Source organism: Coregonus lavaretus (genome assembly GCF_964263955.1).
Source record: "Coregonus lavaretus genome assembly, contig: HAP1_SCAFFOLD_2704, whole genome shotgun sequence".
NCBI lineage: Eukaryota > Metazoa > Chordata > Actinopteri > Salmoniformes > Salmonidae > Coregonus > Coregonus lavaretus.
In genome coordinates, this window is record NW_028164718.1 from 48,807 (window position 1) to 65,000 (window position 16,194).

Below are 16,194 nucleotides of genomic sequence, written 5' to 3' on the forward strand. Positions count from 1 at the left end.
ACAAAGTTTGGTTGGTGCGAAAAAAAACCTGTGAATCTGGATAAGCAAAAATGTAATGGTTCCGCCCTCAAAAAGATGTTGGATTCTTCCTACGGACTAACCTGAGAGAAAGACGAGTGCCCACTTTCCATTTGAAACCTTCTCTTCTTTTTGGACTAACCTGAGACAAAGACTAAGAGGGCCAACAATACTCTCTCCTTCCAACCTAACCCTGCCTTATACTACCGAGTGGACTAACAATACAGTGGTGCGCTAACATGGGCAAAGGCTGTATAACTCTGGACATCACAGTACACAAGGTGCTCTTTGGATAGGTTCAACTAGAAGGAGAAGAAGAAGAATACTTTATTAATCCATGTGAGACAGAAATTGGACTATAGTAACAATCATCATTCTCTACACCTCTCTTCCTCTCAATGACGCTAACCTGGATAAATAAACAAAGAAATAAACAAAAACAACAATAATCAACAACATGGACATCATCATTAGAACGGCAACACAACCCAGAGGGGCGGGGTTTAACAACAGAGTGGGTGGGGCTTCGGTGGCGTTGTCGGCGACCAGTTGGTTTGCCTTCCTCTATGGGTTCGCCCTGCTGTCAATCACTCAGTTTCCCACGGCGATGGGCGACTGTTGGCTGATTGAGGGGGAGAAGGGCTTTGTGTGGTTGGCTATCTGCAGCCAGAACCAGCCCCCTTACGAAGCTATCCCTGCCCACATCAACAGGTAAGAACCAACCCCTTACGAAGCTATCCCTGCCCACATCAACAGGTAAGAACCAACCCCCTTACAAAGCTATCCCTGCCCATATCAACAGGTAAGAACCAGCCCCCTTACAAAGCTATCCCTGCCCATATCAACAGGTAAGAGGGGCAGATATAGGGTTGCAATATTCCGGTAACTTTCCCAAAATCAGTGATTTTATTTGGTTTATTAAACATAATTTGTGTTGTTAATATGTTCTTTATCCCATTTTCTGCTTCTTGTATGCATTTGCTTCCTTTCATTTGATTGAATGCATTTGATTAAATTGCATAAATTACCAGATTTCCTGCTTATTCCCACCTGATTCTAGGAATATTCCAACCGGGATTTCTGGATAACCTGGTAAATTTGGGAAAGTTACAGGAATTTTGCAACCCTAGGCAGACAGCATTGTTTTAGGCATTCTGTGTGTTTTAGGCATTCTTTGTTCATCCATTTTTTACTGCTCCTTGTTAGGTTTTCACTTGTTGTCATGTGATTGTTTTACTGTAAATTGCGTTCAAAGAAAAGAAAGAAGCAGAACACTGCTCTTGCCAGTTTCACGTTAATACATTTATTAAGCTTTATCAACCTGTATCAACCTGTTGACATTTATTTAAAGTGTTTTGATTTGAACAGCACCATCGTGGACCTGAGGCTCAACGAGAATAAGATCAAGAGTATCCATTTCTCATCGCTCAGCCGCTTTGGGAACCTGACGTACCTGAACCTCACCAAGAACGAGATCTCGTACGTGGAGGACGGAGCCTTCTCTGCCCAGTTCAACCTACAGGTTGGTCCTGAACTGCACACTTTTACTGGCTCAAATAGCTGACCAATCAGCCTGTTACCAACCCTTGGTAAACTTTTGGAGAAAAAAAAATGGTGTTTGACTAGATACTGTGCTATTTTACTGTAAACAAATTGACAACAGACTTTCAGCAAGCTTATAGGGAAGGACATTCGACAAGCACGGCACTTACGCTAAATGACAGATGATTGGCTGAGAGAAATTGATAAAACGTTTGTTTGAGCTGTTTTGTTAGACTTCAGTGCGGCTTTTGACATTATCGATCATAGTCTGCTGATGGAAAAAGGTATGTGTTATGGCTTTACACCCCCTGCTATATTGTGGATACAGAGTTACCTGTCTAACAGAACACAGAGGGTGTTCTTTAATGGAAGCCTCTCCAACATAATCCAGGTAGAATCAGGAATTCCCCAGGGCAGCTGTCTAGGCCCCTTATTTTAAAAAAAAAATCTTTCCTAATGACATGCCTGCCACTGGCCTTGAGTAAAGCCAGTGTGTCTATGTATGCGGATGACTCAACACTATTCACGTCAGCTACTACAAAGAGCTGCAGTTAGTTTCAGAATGGGTGGCAAGGATTGTTAGTCCTAAATTTTTCAAAAACTAAAAGCATTGTATTTGGGACAAATCAGTCACTAAACCCTAAACCTCAACTAAATCTTGTAATAAATGTGGAAATTGAGCAAGTTGAGGTGACTAAACTGCTTGGAGTAACCCTGGATTGTAAACTGCCATGGTCAAAACATGTTGATACAGCAGTAGCTAAGTCTGTCCATAATAAAGCGCTATCTGCCTTTTTAACAACACTATCAACAAGGCAGGTCCTACAGGCTCTAGTTTTGTCGCAGCTGGACTATTGTTCAGTCGTGTGGTTAGGTGCCACAAAGCGGGACCTCGGAAAATTACAATTGGCTCAGAACAGGGCAGCACGGCTGGCCCTTAAATGTACATGGAGAGCTAACATTAATAATATGCATGTACATCTCTCATGGCTCAAAGTGGAGGACAGATTGACTTCATCACTACTTGTTTTTGTAAGAAGTGTTGACATGCTGAATGGTGTCTGTTTAAACTACTAGCACACAGCTCGGACACCCATGCATACCCCACAAGACATGCCACCAAAGGTCTCTTCACAATCCCCAAGTCAAGAACAGACTATGGGAGGTGCACAGTACTACATACAGTGAGGGAAAAAAGTATTGGATCCCCTGCTGATTTTGTACGTTTGCCCACTGACAAAGAAATGATCAGTCTATAATTTGAATGGTAGGTTTATTTGAACAGTGAGAGACAGAATAACAACAAAAAAATCCAGAAAAACGCATGTCAAAAATGTTATAAATTGATTTGCATTTTAATTAGGGAAATAAGTATTTGACCCCCTCTCAATCAGAAAGATTTCTGGCTCCCAGGTGTCTTTTATACAGGTAACGAGCTGAGATTAGGAGCACACTCTTAAAGGGAGTGCTCCTAATCTCAGCTTGTTACCTGTATAAAAGACACCTGTCCACAGAAGCAATCAATCAATCAGATTCCAAACTCTCCACCATGGCCAAGACCAAAGAGCTCTCCAAGGATGTCAGGGACAAGATTGTAGACCTACACAAGGCTGGAATGGGCTACAAGACCATCGCCAAGCAGCTTGGTGAGAAGGTGACAACAGTTGGTGCGATTATTCGCAAATGGAAGAAACACAAAATAACTGTCAATCTCCCTCGGCCTGGGGCTCCATGCAAGATCTCACCTCGTGGAGTTGCAATGATCATGAGAACGGTGAGGAATCAGCCCAGAACTACACGGGAGGATCTTGTCAATGATCTCAAGGCAGCTGGGACAATAGTCACCAAGAAAACAATTGGTAATACACCTCGCCGTGAAGGACTGAAATCCTGCAGCGCCTGCAAGGTCCCCCTGCTCAAGAAAGCACATATACAGGCCCGTCTGAAGTTTGCCAATGAACATCTGAATTATTCAGAGGAGAACTGGGTGAAAGTGTTGTGGTCAGTTGAGACCAAAATTGAGCTCTTTGACATCAATGCAACTCGCCGTGTTTGGAGGAGGAGGAATGCTGCCTATGACCCCAAGAACACCATCCCCACCATCAAACATGGAGGTGGAAACATTATGCTTTGGTGGTGTTTTTCTGCTAAGGGGACAGGACAACTACACCGCAAGGGACGATGGACGGGGCCATGTACCGTCAAATCTTGGGTGAGAACCTCCTTCCCTCAGCCAGGGCATTGAAAATGGGTCGTGGATGGGTATTCCAGAATGACAATGACCCAAAACACACGGCCAAGGCAACAAAGGAGAGGCTCAAGAAGAAGCACATTAAGGTCCTGGAGTGGCCTAGCCAGTCTCCAGACCTTAATCCCATAGAAAATCTGTGGAGGGAGCTGAAGGTTCGAGTTGCCAAATGTCAGCCTCGAAACCTTAATGACTTGGAGAAGATCTGCAAAGAGGAGTGGGACAAAATCCCTCCTGAGATGTGTGCAAACCTGGTGGCCAACTACAAGAAACGTCTGACCTCTGTGATTGCCAACAAGGGTTTTGCCACCAAGTACTAAGTCATGTTTTGCAGAGGGGTCAAATACTTATTTCCCTCATTAAAATGCAAATCAATTTATAACATTTTTGACATGTGTTTTTCTGGATTTTTATGTTGTTATTCTGTCTCTCACTGTTCAAATAAACCTACCATTAAAATTATAGACTGATCATGTCTTTGTCAGTGGGCAAACGTACAAAATCCCTCACTGTAGAGCCATGGCTACATGGACATTCCACATCAGGTAACTGATGCAAGCAGTAGAATCAGATTTTTAAAAACCCGATACAAATACACCTTATGGAACAGCGTGGACTGTGAAGAGACACACACACAGCCACAGACACACATACACATGGATGTTGTATTGTAAATATGTGATAGTGGAGTAGTGGCCTGAGGGAACACACTAAATGTATTGGGTAAAGTGTTATGAAATGTAATGTCATGTAATATTGTAAACTGTATATAACTGCCTTAATGTTGCTGGACCCCAGGAAGAGTAGCTGCTGCTTTGGCAGGAACTAATGGGGATCCATAATAAACCCCAGGAAGAGTAGCTGCTGCCTTGGCAGGAACTAATGGGGATCCATAATAAATCCCAGGAAGAGTAGCTGCTGCTTTGGCAGGAACTAATGGGGATCCATAATAAACCCCCAGGAAGAGTAGCTGCTGCCTTGGCAGGAACTAATGGGGATCCATAATAAATATAAATACAAATACAGTGATTACTGGGGCTCTAGTGAACTATGTAGGTAAAGGTAGGAAAGGTACCTTATGTTACCTTACCTTACCTTGCGTTACCTTACCTTACCTTATCTTTCCTTAGCTAACCTTTCCTTAGCTAACCTTAGCTTACATTACCATACCTCACACTTTCTAACCTTACCTTACCTTACCTTACCCTTTCTTACTCACCTTACCTTTCCTACCTTACCTTACCCTTTCTTACATTACCGTACCTTACCCTTTCTTACTCACCTTACCTTTCATACCTTACCTTACCTTACCCTTTCTTACATTACCGTACGATACCATGCCTTACCTTACCCTTTCCTACCTTACCTTACCATTTATTTCATTACAGTACCTTACCATTTCTTACCTTGCCATTTCCTACCTTACCTTACCATACCCTTTCCTACCTTACCCTTTCCTACCTTACCTTACCCTTTCCTACCTTACCTTAACCTTTTTATTCTTAACATACCCTTTCTTACCTTATCTTACCTTTTCTAACCCTCACTTACCTTACCTTACCCTATTTTACCCCACCGTACCCTTTCCTACCTTACCCTTTCTTACCTTACCCTACCCTACCTTTCCTTACTGTATCTTATCTTCTCTTACCAGGTGCTGCAGTTGGGGTTTAACCGTCTGAGGAACCTAACAGAGGGGATCCTGAGAGGGCTGGGGAAGCTGCAGTACCTCTACCTACAGGCCAACCTGATCGAGGCAGTCACCCCCAACACCTTTGAGGAGTGTCCCAACATAGAGAACATTGACCTCTCCATGAATAGGATTCAGGTGCTGGACGGAGGCTTGTTTACGGGGCTCAGTAGATTAACGACCTGTGAACTCTACACCAACCCGTTCAACTGCTCTTGTGACCTGTTGGGGTTTCTGCGCTGGCTGGCCGTCTTCCCGAACAGGTAAAAAGCACGAGTTGACGCACAATTGTATATTCAATCTATTTTCAATGACTTGTCAATAAACAGAAAAGTACAAGCTATTTATTTCAAAAAAGTGTTTCCCTTTTTTTTTTAAATTTTAAATAAAAATTACTTCCTGCTTTGACTGCCTTGAACTTGATTTGACCACAACCCTGGTAACCACCATAAAAATGATCGCTCTGTGTTCCCGACCAGGACCAATGAGAGGATGGTGTGTGATACTCCGGCCGGGTTTTCAGGCTACAACCTCCTCAGTCAGAACCCCAGGATGCCTGCGAACCGCAACGCTCTGCACATGCTCAATATGGTGTGGAGACTAAAACATATTATTATTATTTAAAAATTCCACCCAAAAACGATCTTTTGGTATTTGATTCATTAGTCCATTTTTTATGTAGTCCCAAAATGTTTTGCATGTCAGCAATCAAGTTTTTAAGAGATATAACTTGAAAAATACAGAAATACATCCAGTATGATGCATTATGCATCATATGATGCTGTGTTTCTCCACAATATTACAGTAATTGACAATACATATTCCATATTTAAAAAACTCAGATAGAGTTTTGATACAGTGTAGGCCATCATAGTAGGCTGTCATAGTAACAGTATATCATTAATATCAGCTATAATACATTACATCATAGTAGGCTGTCATAGTAACAGCATATCATTACTATCAGTTATAATACATTACATCATAGTAGGCTGTCATAGTAACAGCATATCATTACTATCAGTTATAATACATTACATCATAGTAGGCTGTCATAGTAACAGCATATCATTACTATCAGTTATAATACATTACATCATAGTAGGCTGTCATAGTAACAGTATATCATTAATATCAGTTATAATACATTACATCATAGTAGGCTGTCATAGTAACAGCATATCATTAATATCAGTTATAATACATTACATCATAGTAGGCTGTCATAGTAACAGCATATCATTACATTTTACATTTACATTTTAGTCATTTAGCAGACGCTCTTATCCAGAGCGACTTACAGTTAGTGAATACATATCTTTTTTTTTTTTATACTGGCCCCCCGTGGGAATCGAAACCACAACCCTGGCGTTGCAAACGCCATGCTCTATCAACTGAGCTACATCCCTGCCGGCCATTCCCTCCCCTACCCTGGACGACGCTGGGCCAATTGTGCGCCGCCCATGAGTCTCCCGGTCGCGGCCGGCTGCGACAGAGCCTGGATATTACTATCAGTTATAATACATTGTTATCATTGAGCATGGGAAATGTGCTATACAAATGAATTATTATTATTGTTATTATCATTATAATTATCATTATTGTTGTTATGATTTTATGATTACTTTTATTTATATTTTTATGATTATTGTTATGGTTATTTTTATGATGATGATTATTGTTATTGTTATTATTATTATTATTATTATTATTATTATTAATTATTATTATTATAGGTGTGTACCGATGACGGTAGCAACTCTTTGCCGAACATCATTGGTCAGTCCGATTTTACAACCCTCCCGCCGTACTCTCCCTGCGGATTGGACGACTGCTCTTCTGGAATGTCCCCAGAGGACCCAATCAGCATCAGCCCCACCTACACTGATCTGAACAACAAGCCTAGCATGAAGGTGAAACAGGTGAGCCCCATGTGAAGCTGTTCCTACAGGCTCTAAGGGTCGTGTGTCTGTTTTACAGAGTTTAGAATGGGCCTTAAGCCACTCCATAGCTTGAAATGTCGTGGATGGAGCCATCCAATCGGTACCTTTTGGGTGTCTCAACCCATTGGAGAACGTTGTCAAAGAGGGCGGTCACGTGTGTTGGTTGGAGCCCAGTATGGGGCAGTCAGACAGTGGAGGATGCAAAGCTGTTAGCAGCACACTGATGTCTGTTACACGTGGATGTGTGTTGACGCTGATCTCTGTTACACGTGGATGTGTGTTGACGCTGATATGTGTTACACGTGGATGTGTGTTGATGCTGATGTCTGTTACACGTGGATGTGTGTTGATGCTGATCTCTGTTACACGTGGATGTGTGTTGATGCTGATGTCTGTTACACGTGGATGTGTGTTGATGTGTGTTATGAGATATTTTTGTCACATGTTACTATGGTATACTGAAGTATAATTACAAGCATTCCATAAGTGTCAAAGGCTTTTATTGACAATTACATTTAGTTTATGCAAAGAGTCAATATTTGCAGTGTTGCAGTGTTGACCCTTCTTTTTCAAGACCTCTGCAATCCGCCCTGGCATGCTGTCAATTAACTTCTGGGCCACATCCTGACTGATGGCAGCCCATTCTTGCATAATCAATGCATGGAGTTTGTCAGAATTTGTGGGGTTTTGTTTGTCCACCCACCTCTTGAGGATCGACCACAAGTTCTCAATGGGATTAAGGTCTGGGGAGTTTCCTGGCGATGGACCCAAAATTCTGAAGTTTTGTTCCCCGAGCCACTTAGTTATCACTTTTGCCTTATGGCAAGGTGCTCCATCATGCTGGAAAAGGCATTGGTCGTCACCAAACTGTTCTTGGATGGTTGGGAGAAGTTGCTCTTGGAGGATGTGTTGGTACCATTCTTTATTCATGGCTGTGTTCTTAGGCAAAATTGTGAGTGAGCCCACTCCCTTGGCTGAGAAGCAACCCCACACATGAATGGTCTCAGGATGCTTTACTGTTGGCATGACACAGGACTGATGGTAGCACTCAACTTGTCTTCTCCGGACAAGGTGTTTTCAGGATGCCCCAAACAATCGGAAAGGAGATTCATCAGAGAAAATGACTTTACCCCAGTCCTCAGTAGTCCAATCCCTGTACCTTTTGCAGAATATCAGTGTGTCCCTGATGTTTTTCCTGGAGAGAAGTGGCTTCTTTGCTGCCCTTCTTGACACCAGGCCATCCTCTAAAAAGCTTTCGCATCACTGTGCATGCAGATGCACTCACATCTGCCTGCTGCCATTCCTGAGCAAGCTCCGCACTGGTGGTGCCCCGATCCCGCAGCTGAATCAACTTTAGGAGACGGTCCTGGCGCTTGCTGGACTTTCTTGGGCGCCCTGACACCTTCTTCACAACAATTGAACCTCTCTCCTTGAAGTTCTTGATGATCCGATAAATGGTTGATTTAGGCGCAATCATACTAGCAGCAATATCCTTGCCTGTGAAGCCCTTTTTGTGCAAAGCAATGATGACGGCACGTGTTTCCTTGCAGGTAACCATGGTTAACAGAGGAAGAACAATGATTTCAAGCACCACCCTCCTTTTAAAGCTTCCAGTCTGTTATTCTAACTCAATCAGCATGACAGAGTGATCTCCAGCCTTGTCCTCGTCAACACTCTCACCTGTATTAACGAGAGAATCACTGACATGATGGCAGCTGGTCCTTTTGTGGCAGGGCTGAAATGCAGTGGAAATGTTTTTTTTTAGGGATGAAGTTTCATTTTCATGGCAAAGAGGGACTTTGCAATTAATTGCAATTCATCTGATCACTCGTCATGACATTCTGGAGCATATGCAAATTGCCATCATCAAAACTGAGGCAGCAGACTTTGTGAAAATTAGTATTTGTGTCATTCTCAGAACTTTTGACCACGACTGTACGTGCGTTTGCATGGATGTTGACGTCACGTGAAGCTGTTTCTACGGGTTACAAGGGTTGTAGTAAGTATTTGTGTTGATGTTTATCTCCCATGGAGACGTGATATACATGGAACTGTCAACAGACTGTGGGATGCTATGACTAACGAGGAACTTTGATCATTTGGACAAATAACGATTTGCAGGTGTTCGCATCTTTCGAATTTCTGATGAGGAGGGGATATTTGGGGTTGAGCTACTGCCCTGCTTTCGCTACTCGTTCTAACACCTCTACTCCCAGAGCTACGCAAGATTTTAGTTCTCGCTCTCTCTCATCGCTCTCTCTCTCTCTCTCTCTCTCTCTCTCTCATCGCTCTCTCTCTCTCTCTCTCTCTCTCTCTCTCTCTCTCTCTCTCTCTCTCTCTCTCTCTCTCTCTCTCTCTCTCTCTCTCTCTCTCTCTCTCTCTCTCTCTCTCTCTCTCATGGCTCTCTCTCCTCTTTCTCTCTCTCTCATGGCTCTCTCTCCTCTTTCTCTCTCTCTCTCTCTCTCTCTCATCGGTCTCTCTCTCTCTCTCTCTCTCTCTCTCTCCTCTTTCTCTCTCTCTCTCTCTCTCTCTCATCGCTCTCTCTCTCTCTCTCTCTCTCTCTCTCTCTCTCTCTCTCTCTCTCTCTCTTGCTCTCTCTCTCTCTCTCATGGCTCTCTCTCTTCTTTCTCTCTCTCTCCTCTTACTCTCTCTCTCCTCTCTCGCTCTCTCTTTCTTTCTCTCTCTCTCTAGGTCTCCCAAACCTCAGCAGTGATCACAGTCCAGATCCCTCACCCCTTCAGTAAGATGTACATCCTGGTTCTCTACAACAATAGCTTCTTCACTGACATACAGAACCTGAAGAACCACAAGGAAGAGATCGAACTGAACAGCCTGAAAGCCCACACAGGTAGGACTTTCAATCATTCCTACAAAACGTGTGTGTGTGCGTGTTCGTGAGTGTGTGTGTGCGTGCGTGCGTTTGTGTGTGTGTGTTCGTCAGTGTGTGTGTTCGTCAGTGTGTGTGTTCGTCAGTGTGCGTTCGTGAGTGTGTGTGTGAAACATGAGAGCAAAGAGACAGTGACTGCATCCTAAATGGCACCCTGTTCCCTATATAGTGCACTACTTTTGACCAGGGTCCATAGGGCCATACTCAGATAGTGCCCTCTGCACTTATATGTCAATATACTGTCATTTAAGTCTCTCTCTCTCTCTCTCTCTGTCTCTCTCTGTCTCTCTGTCTCTCTCTCTCTCTCTCTCTCTCTGTCTCTCTCTCTCTCTCTCTCTCTCTCTCTCTCTCTCTCTCTCTCTCCCCCTCTCTCTCTCTCTCTCCCAGACTACACCTACTGTGTAGTGTCTATAAGGCACCAGCTTCGTTATAACCACACCTGTCTGTCCATCTCCACCGGGAGGAAGGCAGGTCTGGAGAGGACCCCCAACGACTCCTCTGCCACCCACTACATCATGACTATACTGGGCAGTCTCTTCAGCATGGTCATCATACTAGGGTTAGTCTTCCACAAACACTGAAGAAAGGGCCAGCACCTACTTCATTAAAAGTCCAATTGAAGCTTTATTTTACACATGTAGTATTTCGTTTGCCACAGTATTATGGAGGGTTCAGTGGCAAATGCAATGCTTAAACGCTACATTGGAATGAGAAAATGACTAATGACCAATTGCCATCTCAAATGGTTTCGAAAAAAATATTCTCCTTCCTCTTCTTCTAGTTTGGTGTTCCACTGCCTGAGGAAGAAGAGGCAGCGAGACGAGAAGAACAAGAAGATTGGAAAGATCCAGAAGAGCCTGATGGAGCTGAGATACGGAGCAGACCTGGAGGGTGGTGGAGGAACAGGAGGAGGGGGCTCCATCTCTCAGCTATCCCAGAAACAGATGCTCTCGGCTAGGGAGAGTCTCACACGGATGCCCTACCTTCCCCAGGGTGGAACCTGTGAGATGGACCAGTACAAGCTACAGGAGATCATTGATACTCCAAAGGCAGCGAAAGGGAACTATATCGAAGTGCGGGGAACTGTGGGCGACCAGCCGGACCGGAGGGAGAGAGAGCGAGAAAGAGAGCGGGAGAGAGAGAGGGAGTGTAGTCTCTCTCCACAAGACAACCCTCAGGTAACCTGCTCATTTGACGCTGCACTGTGGCTGCACTGAGGCTGCACTGAGGCTGTACTGAGGCTGCACTGAGGCTGTACTGAGGCTGTACTGAGGCTGTACTGAGGCTGTACTGAGGCTGTACTGTGGCTGTACTGAGGCTGTACTGTACTGTGGCTGTACTGAGGCTGCACTGTGGCTGTACTGTACTGAGGCTGCACTGAGGCTGTACTGAGGCTGTACTGAGGCTGTACTGAGGCTGCACTGTGGCTGTACTGAGGCTGTACTGTGGCTGTACTGTACTGAGGCTGCACTGAGGCTGTACTGTACTGAGGCTGTACTGTGGCTGTACTGTACTGTGGCTGTACTGAGGCTGCACTGTGGCTGTACTGAGGCTGTACTGTGGCTGTACTGTGGCTGTACTGAGGCTGCACTGAGGCTGAACTGTACTGAGGCTGCACTGAGGCTGCACTGTGGCTGTACTGTACTGAGGCTGTACTGTGGCTGTACTGTGGCTGTACTGTACTGAGGCTGCACTGAGGCTGTACTGTACTGTGGCTGTACTGAGGCTGTACTGTGGCTGTACTGTGGCTGTACTGTACTGAGGCTGTACTGAGAATGCACTGAGGCTGCACTGTACTGAGGCTGCACTGAGGCTGCACTGAGGCTGTACTGAGGCTGCACTGAGGCTGTACTGTGGCTGTACTGGGCTGCACTGAGGCTGCACTGTGGCTGTACTGTACTGTGGCTGTACTGAGGCTGCACTGTGGCTGTACTGAGGCTGTACTGTGGCTGTACTGTGGCTGTACTGAGGCTGCACTGAGGCTGTACTGTACTGTGGCTGTACTGAGGCTGTACTGTGGCTGTACTGTGGCTGTACTGAGGCTGCACTGTGGCTGTACTGTACTGAGGCTGTACTGTGGCTGTACTGTGGCTGTACTGTGGCTGTACTGAGGCTGTACTGTGGCTGTACTGTGGCTGTACTGAGGCTGCACTGTGGCTGTACTGTACTGAGGCTGTACTGTGGCTGTACTGTACTGAGGCTGCACTGAGGCTGTACTGAGGCTGTACTGAGGCTGTACTGAGGCTGTACTGTGGCTGTACTGAGGCTGTACTGTGGCTGTACTGAGGCTGCACTGAGGCTGCACTGTACTGAGGCTGCACTGAGGCTGCACTGTGGCTGTACTGTACTGAGGCTGTACTGTACTGAGGCTGCACTGAGGCTGTACTGAGGCTGCACTGAGGCTGTACTGTGGCTGTACTGAGGCTGCACTGAGGCTGCACTGTGGCTGTACTGTACTGTGGCTGTACTGAGGCTGCACTGTGGCTGTACTGAGGCTGTACTGTGGCTGTACTGTGGCTGTACTGAGGCTGTACTGTACTGAGGCTGTACTGTGGCTGTACTGTACTGTGGCTGTACTGAGGCTGCACTGTGGCTGTACTGAGGCTGTACTGTGGCTGTACTGTGGCTGTACTGAGGCTGCACTGAGGCTGTACTGTACTGAGGCTGTACTGTGGCTGTACTGTACTGTGGCTGTACTGAGGCTGCACTGTGGCTGTACTGAGGCTGTACTGTGGCTGTACTGTGGCTGTACTGTGGCTGTACTGAGGCTGCACTGAGGCTGCACTGTACTGAGGCTGCACTAAGGCTGTACTGTACTGTGGCTGCACTGTGGCTGTACTGAGGCTGTACTGTGGCTGTACTGTGGCTGCACTGTGGCTGCACTGAGGCTGCACTGAGGCTGTACTGAGGCTGTACTGTGGCTGCACTGAGGCTGTACTGTGTCTGTACTGAGGCTGTACTGAGGCTGTACTGAGGCTGTACTGAGGCTGTACTGTACTGTGGCTGTACTGAGGCTGCACTGTGGCTGTACTGAGGCTGTACTGTACTGTGGCTGTACTGAGGCTGCACTGTGGCTGTACTGTACTGAGGCTGCACTGAGGCTGTACTGAGGCTGTACTGAGGCTGTACTGAGGCTGCACTGTGGCTGTACTGAGGCTGTACTGTGGCTGTACTGTACTGAGGCTGCACTGAGGCTGTACTGTACTGAGGCTGTACTGTGGCTGTACTGTACTGTGGCTGTACTGAGGCTGCACTGTGGCTGTACTGAGGCTGTACTGTGGCTGTACTGTGGCTGTACTGAGGCTGCACTGAGGCTGAACTGTACTGAGGCTGCACTGAGGCTGCACTGTGGCTGTACTGTACTGAGGCTGTACTGTGGCTGTACTGAGGCTGTACTGTGGCTGTACTGTACTGAGGCTGCACTGAGGCTGTACTGTACTGAGGCTGTACTGTGGCTGTACTGTACTGTGGCTGTACTGAGGCTGCACTGTGGCTGTACTGAGGCTGTACTGTGGCTGTACTGTGGCTGTACTGTACTGAGGCTGTACTGAGGCTGCACTGAGGCTGCACTGAGATGGTACTGAGGCTGCACTGAGGCTGTACTGTGGCTGTACTGGGCTGCACTGAGGCTGCACTGTGGCTGTACTGTACTGTGGCTGTACTGAGGCTGCACTGTGGCTGTACTGAGGCTGTACTGTGGCTGTACTGTGGCTGTACTGAGGCTGCACTGAGGCTGTACTGTACTGTGGCTGTACTGAGGCTGTACTGTGGCTGTACTGTGGCTGTACTGAGGCTGCACTGTGGCTGTACTGTACTGAGGGTGTACTGTGGCTGTACTGTGGCTGTACTGAGGCTGTACTGTGGCTGTACTGTACTGTGGCTGTACTGAGGCTGTACTGTGGCTGTACTGTGGCTGTACTGAGGCTGCACTGTGGCTGTACTGTACTGAGGCTGTACTGTGGCTGTACTGTACTGAGGCTGCACTGAGGCTGTACTGAGGCTGTACTGAGGCTGTACTGAGGCTGTACTGTGGCTGTACTGAGGCTGTACTGTGGCTGTACTGTGGCTGTACTGAGGCTGCACTGAGGCTGCACTGTACTGAGGCTGCACTGAGGCTGCACTGTGGCTGTACTGTACTGAGGCTGTACTGTACTGAGGCTGCACTGAGGCTGTACTGAGGCTGTACTGAGGCTGCACTGAGGCTGTACTGTGGCTGTACTGAGGCTGCACTGAGGCTGCACTGTGGCTGTACTGTACTGTGGCTGTACTGAGGCTGCACTGTGGCTGTACTGAGGCTGTACTGTGGCTGTACTGTGGCTGTACTGAGGCTGTACTGTACTGAGGCTGTACTGTGGCTGTACTGTACTGTGGCTGTACTGAGGCTGCACTGTGGCTGTACTGAGGCTGTACTGTGGCTGTACTGTGGCTGTACTGAGGCTGCACTGAGGCTGTACTGTACTGAGGCTGTACTGTGGCTGTACTGTACTGTGGCTGTACTGAGGCTGCACTGTGGCTGTACTGAGGCTGTACTGTGGCTGTACTGTGGCTGTACTGAGGCTGCACTGAGGCTGCACTGTACTGAGGCTGCACTAAGGCTGTACTGTACTGTGGCTGCACTGTGGCTGTACTGAGGCTGTACTGTGGCTGTACTGTGGCTGCACTGTGGCTGCACTGAGGCTGCACTGAGGCTGTACTGAGGCTGTACTGTGGCTGCACTGAGGCTGTACTGTGTCTGTACTGAGGCTGTACTGAGGCTGTACTGAGGCTGCACTGAGGCTGCACTGAGGCTGCACTGTGGCTGTACTGAGGCTGTACTGAGGCTGCACTGTACTGAGGCTGCACTGTGGCTGTACTGAGGCTGCACTGAGGCTGCACTGAGGCTGTACTGAGGCTGTACTGAGGCTGCACTGAGGCTGTACTGAGGCTGTACTGAGGCTGTACTGTACTGAGGCTGTACTGAGGCTGCACTGAGGCTGCACTGAGGCTGCACTGAGGCTGCACTGAAGCTGCACTGAGGCTGCACTGAGGCTGTACTGTGGCTGCACTGAGGCTGCACTGAGGCTGTTCTGAGGCTGCATTCTGCTCCAGCCTCTACAACCTAATGGGTTTATTGGAGGGGATACAATAAATTAATAAAGTATTCTTCTTCCTCCTCCTCCTCCTCCTTGTCCTCCTCCTCCTCCTTGACCTCTTCCCTGTCCTCCTCCTCCTCCTTGACCTCCTCCTTGTCCTCCCCCTCCTCCTTGACCAACTCCTTGTCCTCCTCCTCCTCCTTGACCTCCTCCTCCTCAACCTCCTCCTTGTCCTCCTCCTCAGGGTTCGGTAGCAGAGATTTCCACCATCGCCTCAGAGGTGGACAAGGTGAACCAGATCATCAACAACTGTATTGATGTCCTCAAATCTGAGTCCACGTCGTTCCAGGGGGTCAAGTCAGGCTCTGTGTCGACCGCTGATCCCCAGCTAGTGCTGATCTCAGACCAGCCACAGAGACAGTCAGGGTTCCTGTCGCCGCAGTATAAAGGTAGTTACTATCATTACTGTGTATACACACATATCTGTCTGTCTGTCTACCTGTCTATCTGTCTGTCCTCAATGTCAAATGTAGTGCACCTGTTATATTTGAATTATTGTTAATAAATGTTATAACTTATTATTATTACTTTTTACTATGCAATTTGAGATTATTATTGTAGTGAAAAGCACTTTACAAATGTACAAAATTATTAATATTAATTATTATTATTATTGAAGGAGGTTACCACCACCCTCTCCAGAGACACCACAGTATGGAAGCTCCATCCAAACGACCTTCGACCTCCTCCAGCGGTTCCGTCCGCTCCCCGCGCTCCTTCCGCTCCGACGGGCC

General features: G+C 46.8%; 1 protein-coding gene across 1 annotated transcript in view; it reads left to right on the forward strand.

The window, feature by feature from the left end:
* Window positions 1-475: 475 nt before the first annotated feature.
* The window catches only part of LOC311116725 (protein ELFN1-like), a gene marked incomplete at both ends in the record, with an annotated part of 17,024 nt that continues 1,305 nt past the window's right edge, over window positions 476-16,194 (forward strand). Inside the window, 10 exons of the mRNA XM_084191767.1 lie at window positions 476-729; window positions 1,387-1,540; window positions 5,463-5,761; window positions 5,978-6,089; window positions 7,235-7,420; window positions 10,133-10,289; window positions 10,716-10,887; window positions 11,110-11,506; window positions 15,645-15,849; window positions 16,080-16,194. The exon at window positions 16,080-16,194 is cut by the window's right edge and continues 124 nt beyond it. Of these exons, the coding sequence (XP_084047893.1) occupies window positions 476-729; window positions 1,387-1,540; window positions 5,463-5,761; window positions 5,978-6,089; window positions 7,235-7,420; window positions 10,133-10,289; window positions 10,716-10,887; window positions 11,110-11,506; window positions 15,645-15,849; window positions 16,080-16,194 (2,051 nt within the window). The remainder of the gene's footprint in view (window positions 730-1,386; window positions 1,541-5,462; window positions 5,762-5,977; window positions 6,090-7,234; window positions 7,421-10,132; window positions 10,290-10,715; window positions 10,888-11,109; window positions 11,507-15,644; window positions 15,850-16,079) is intronic.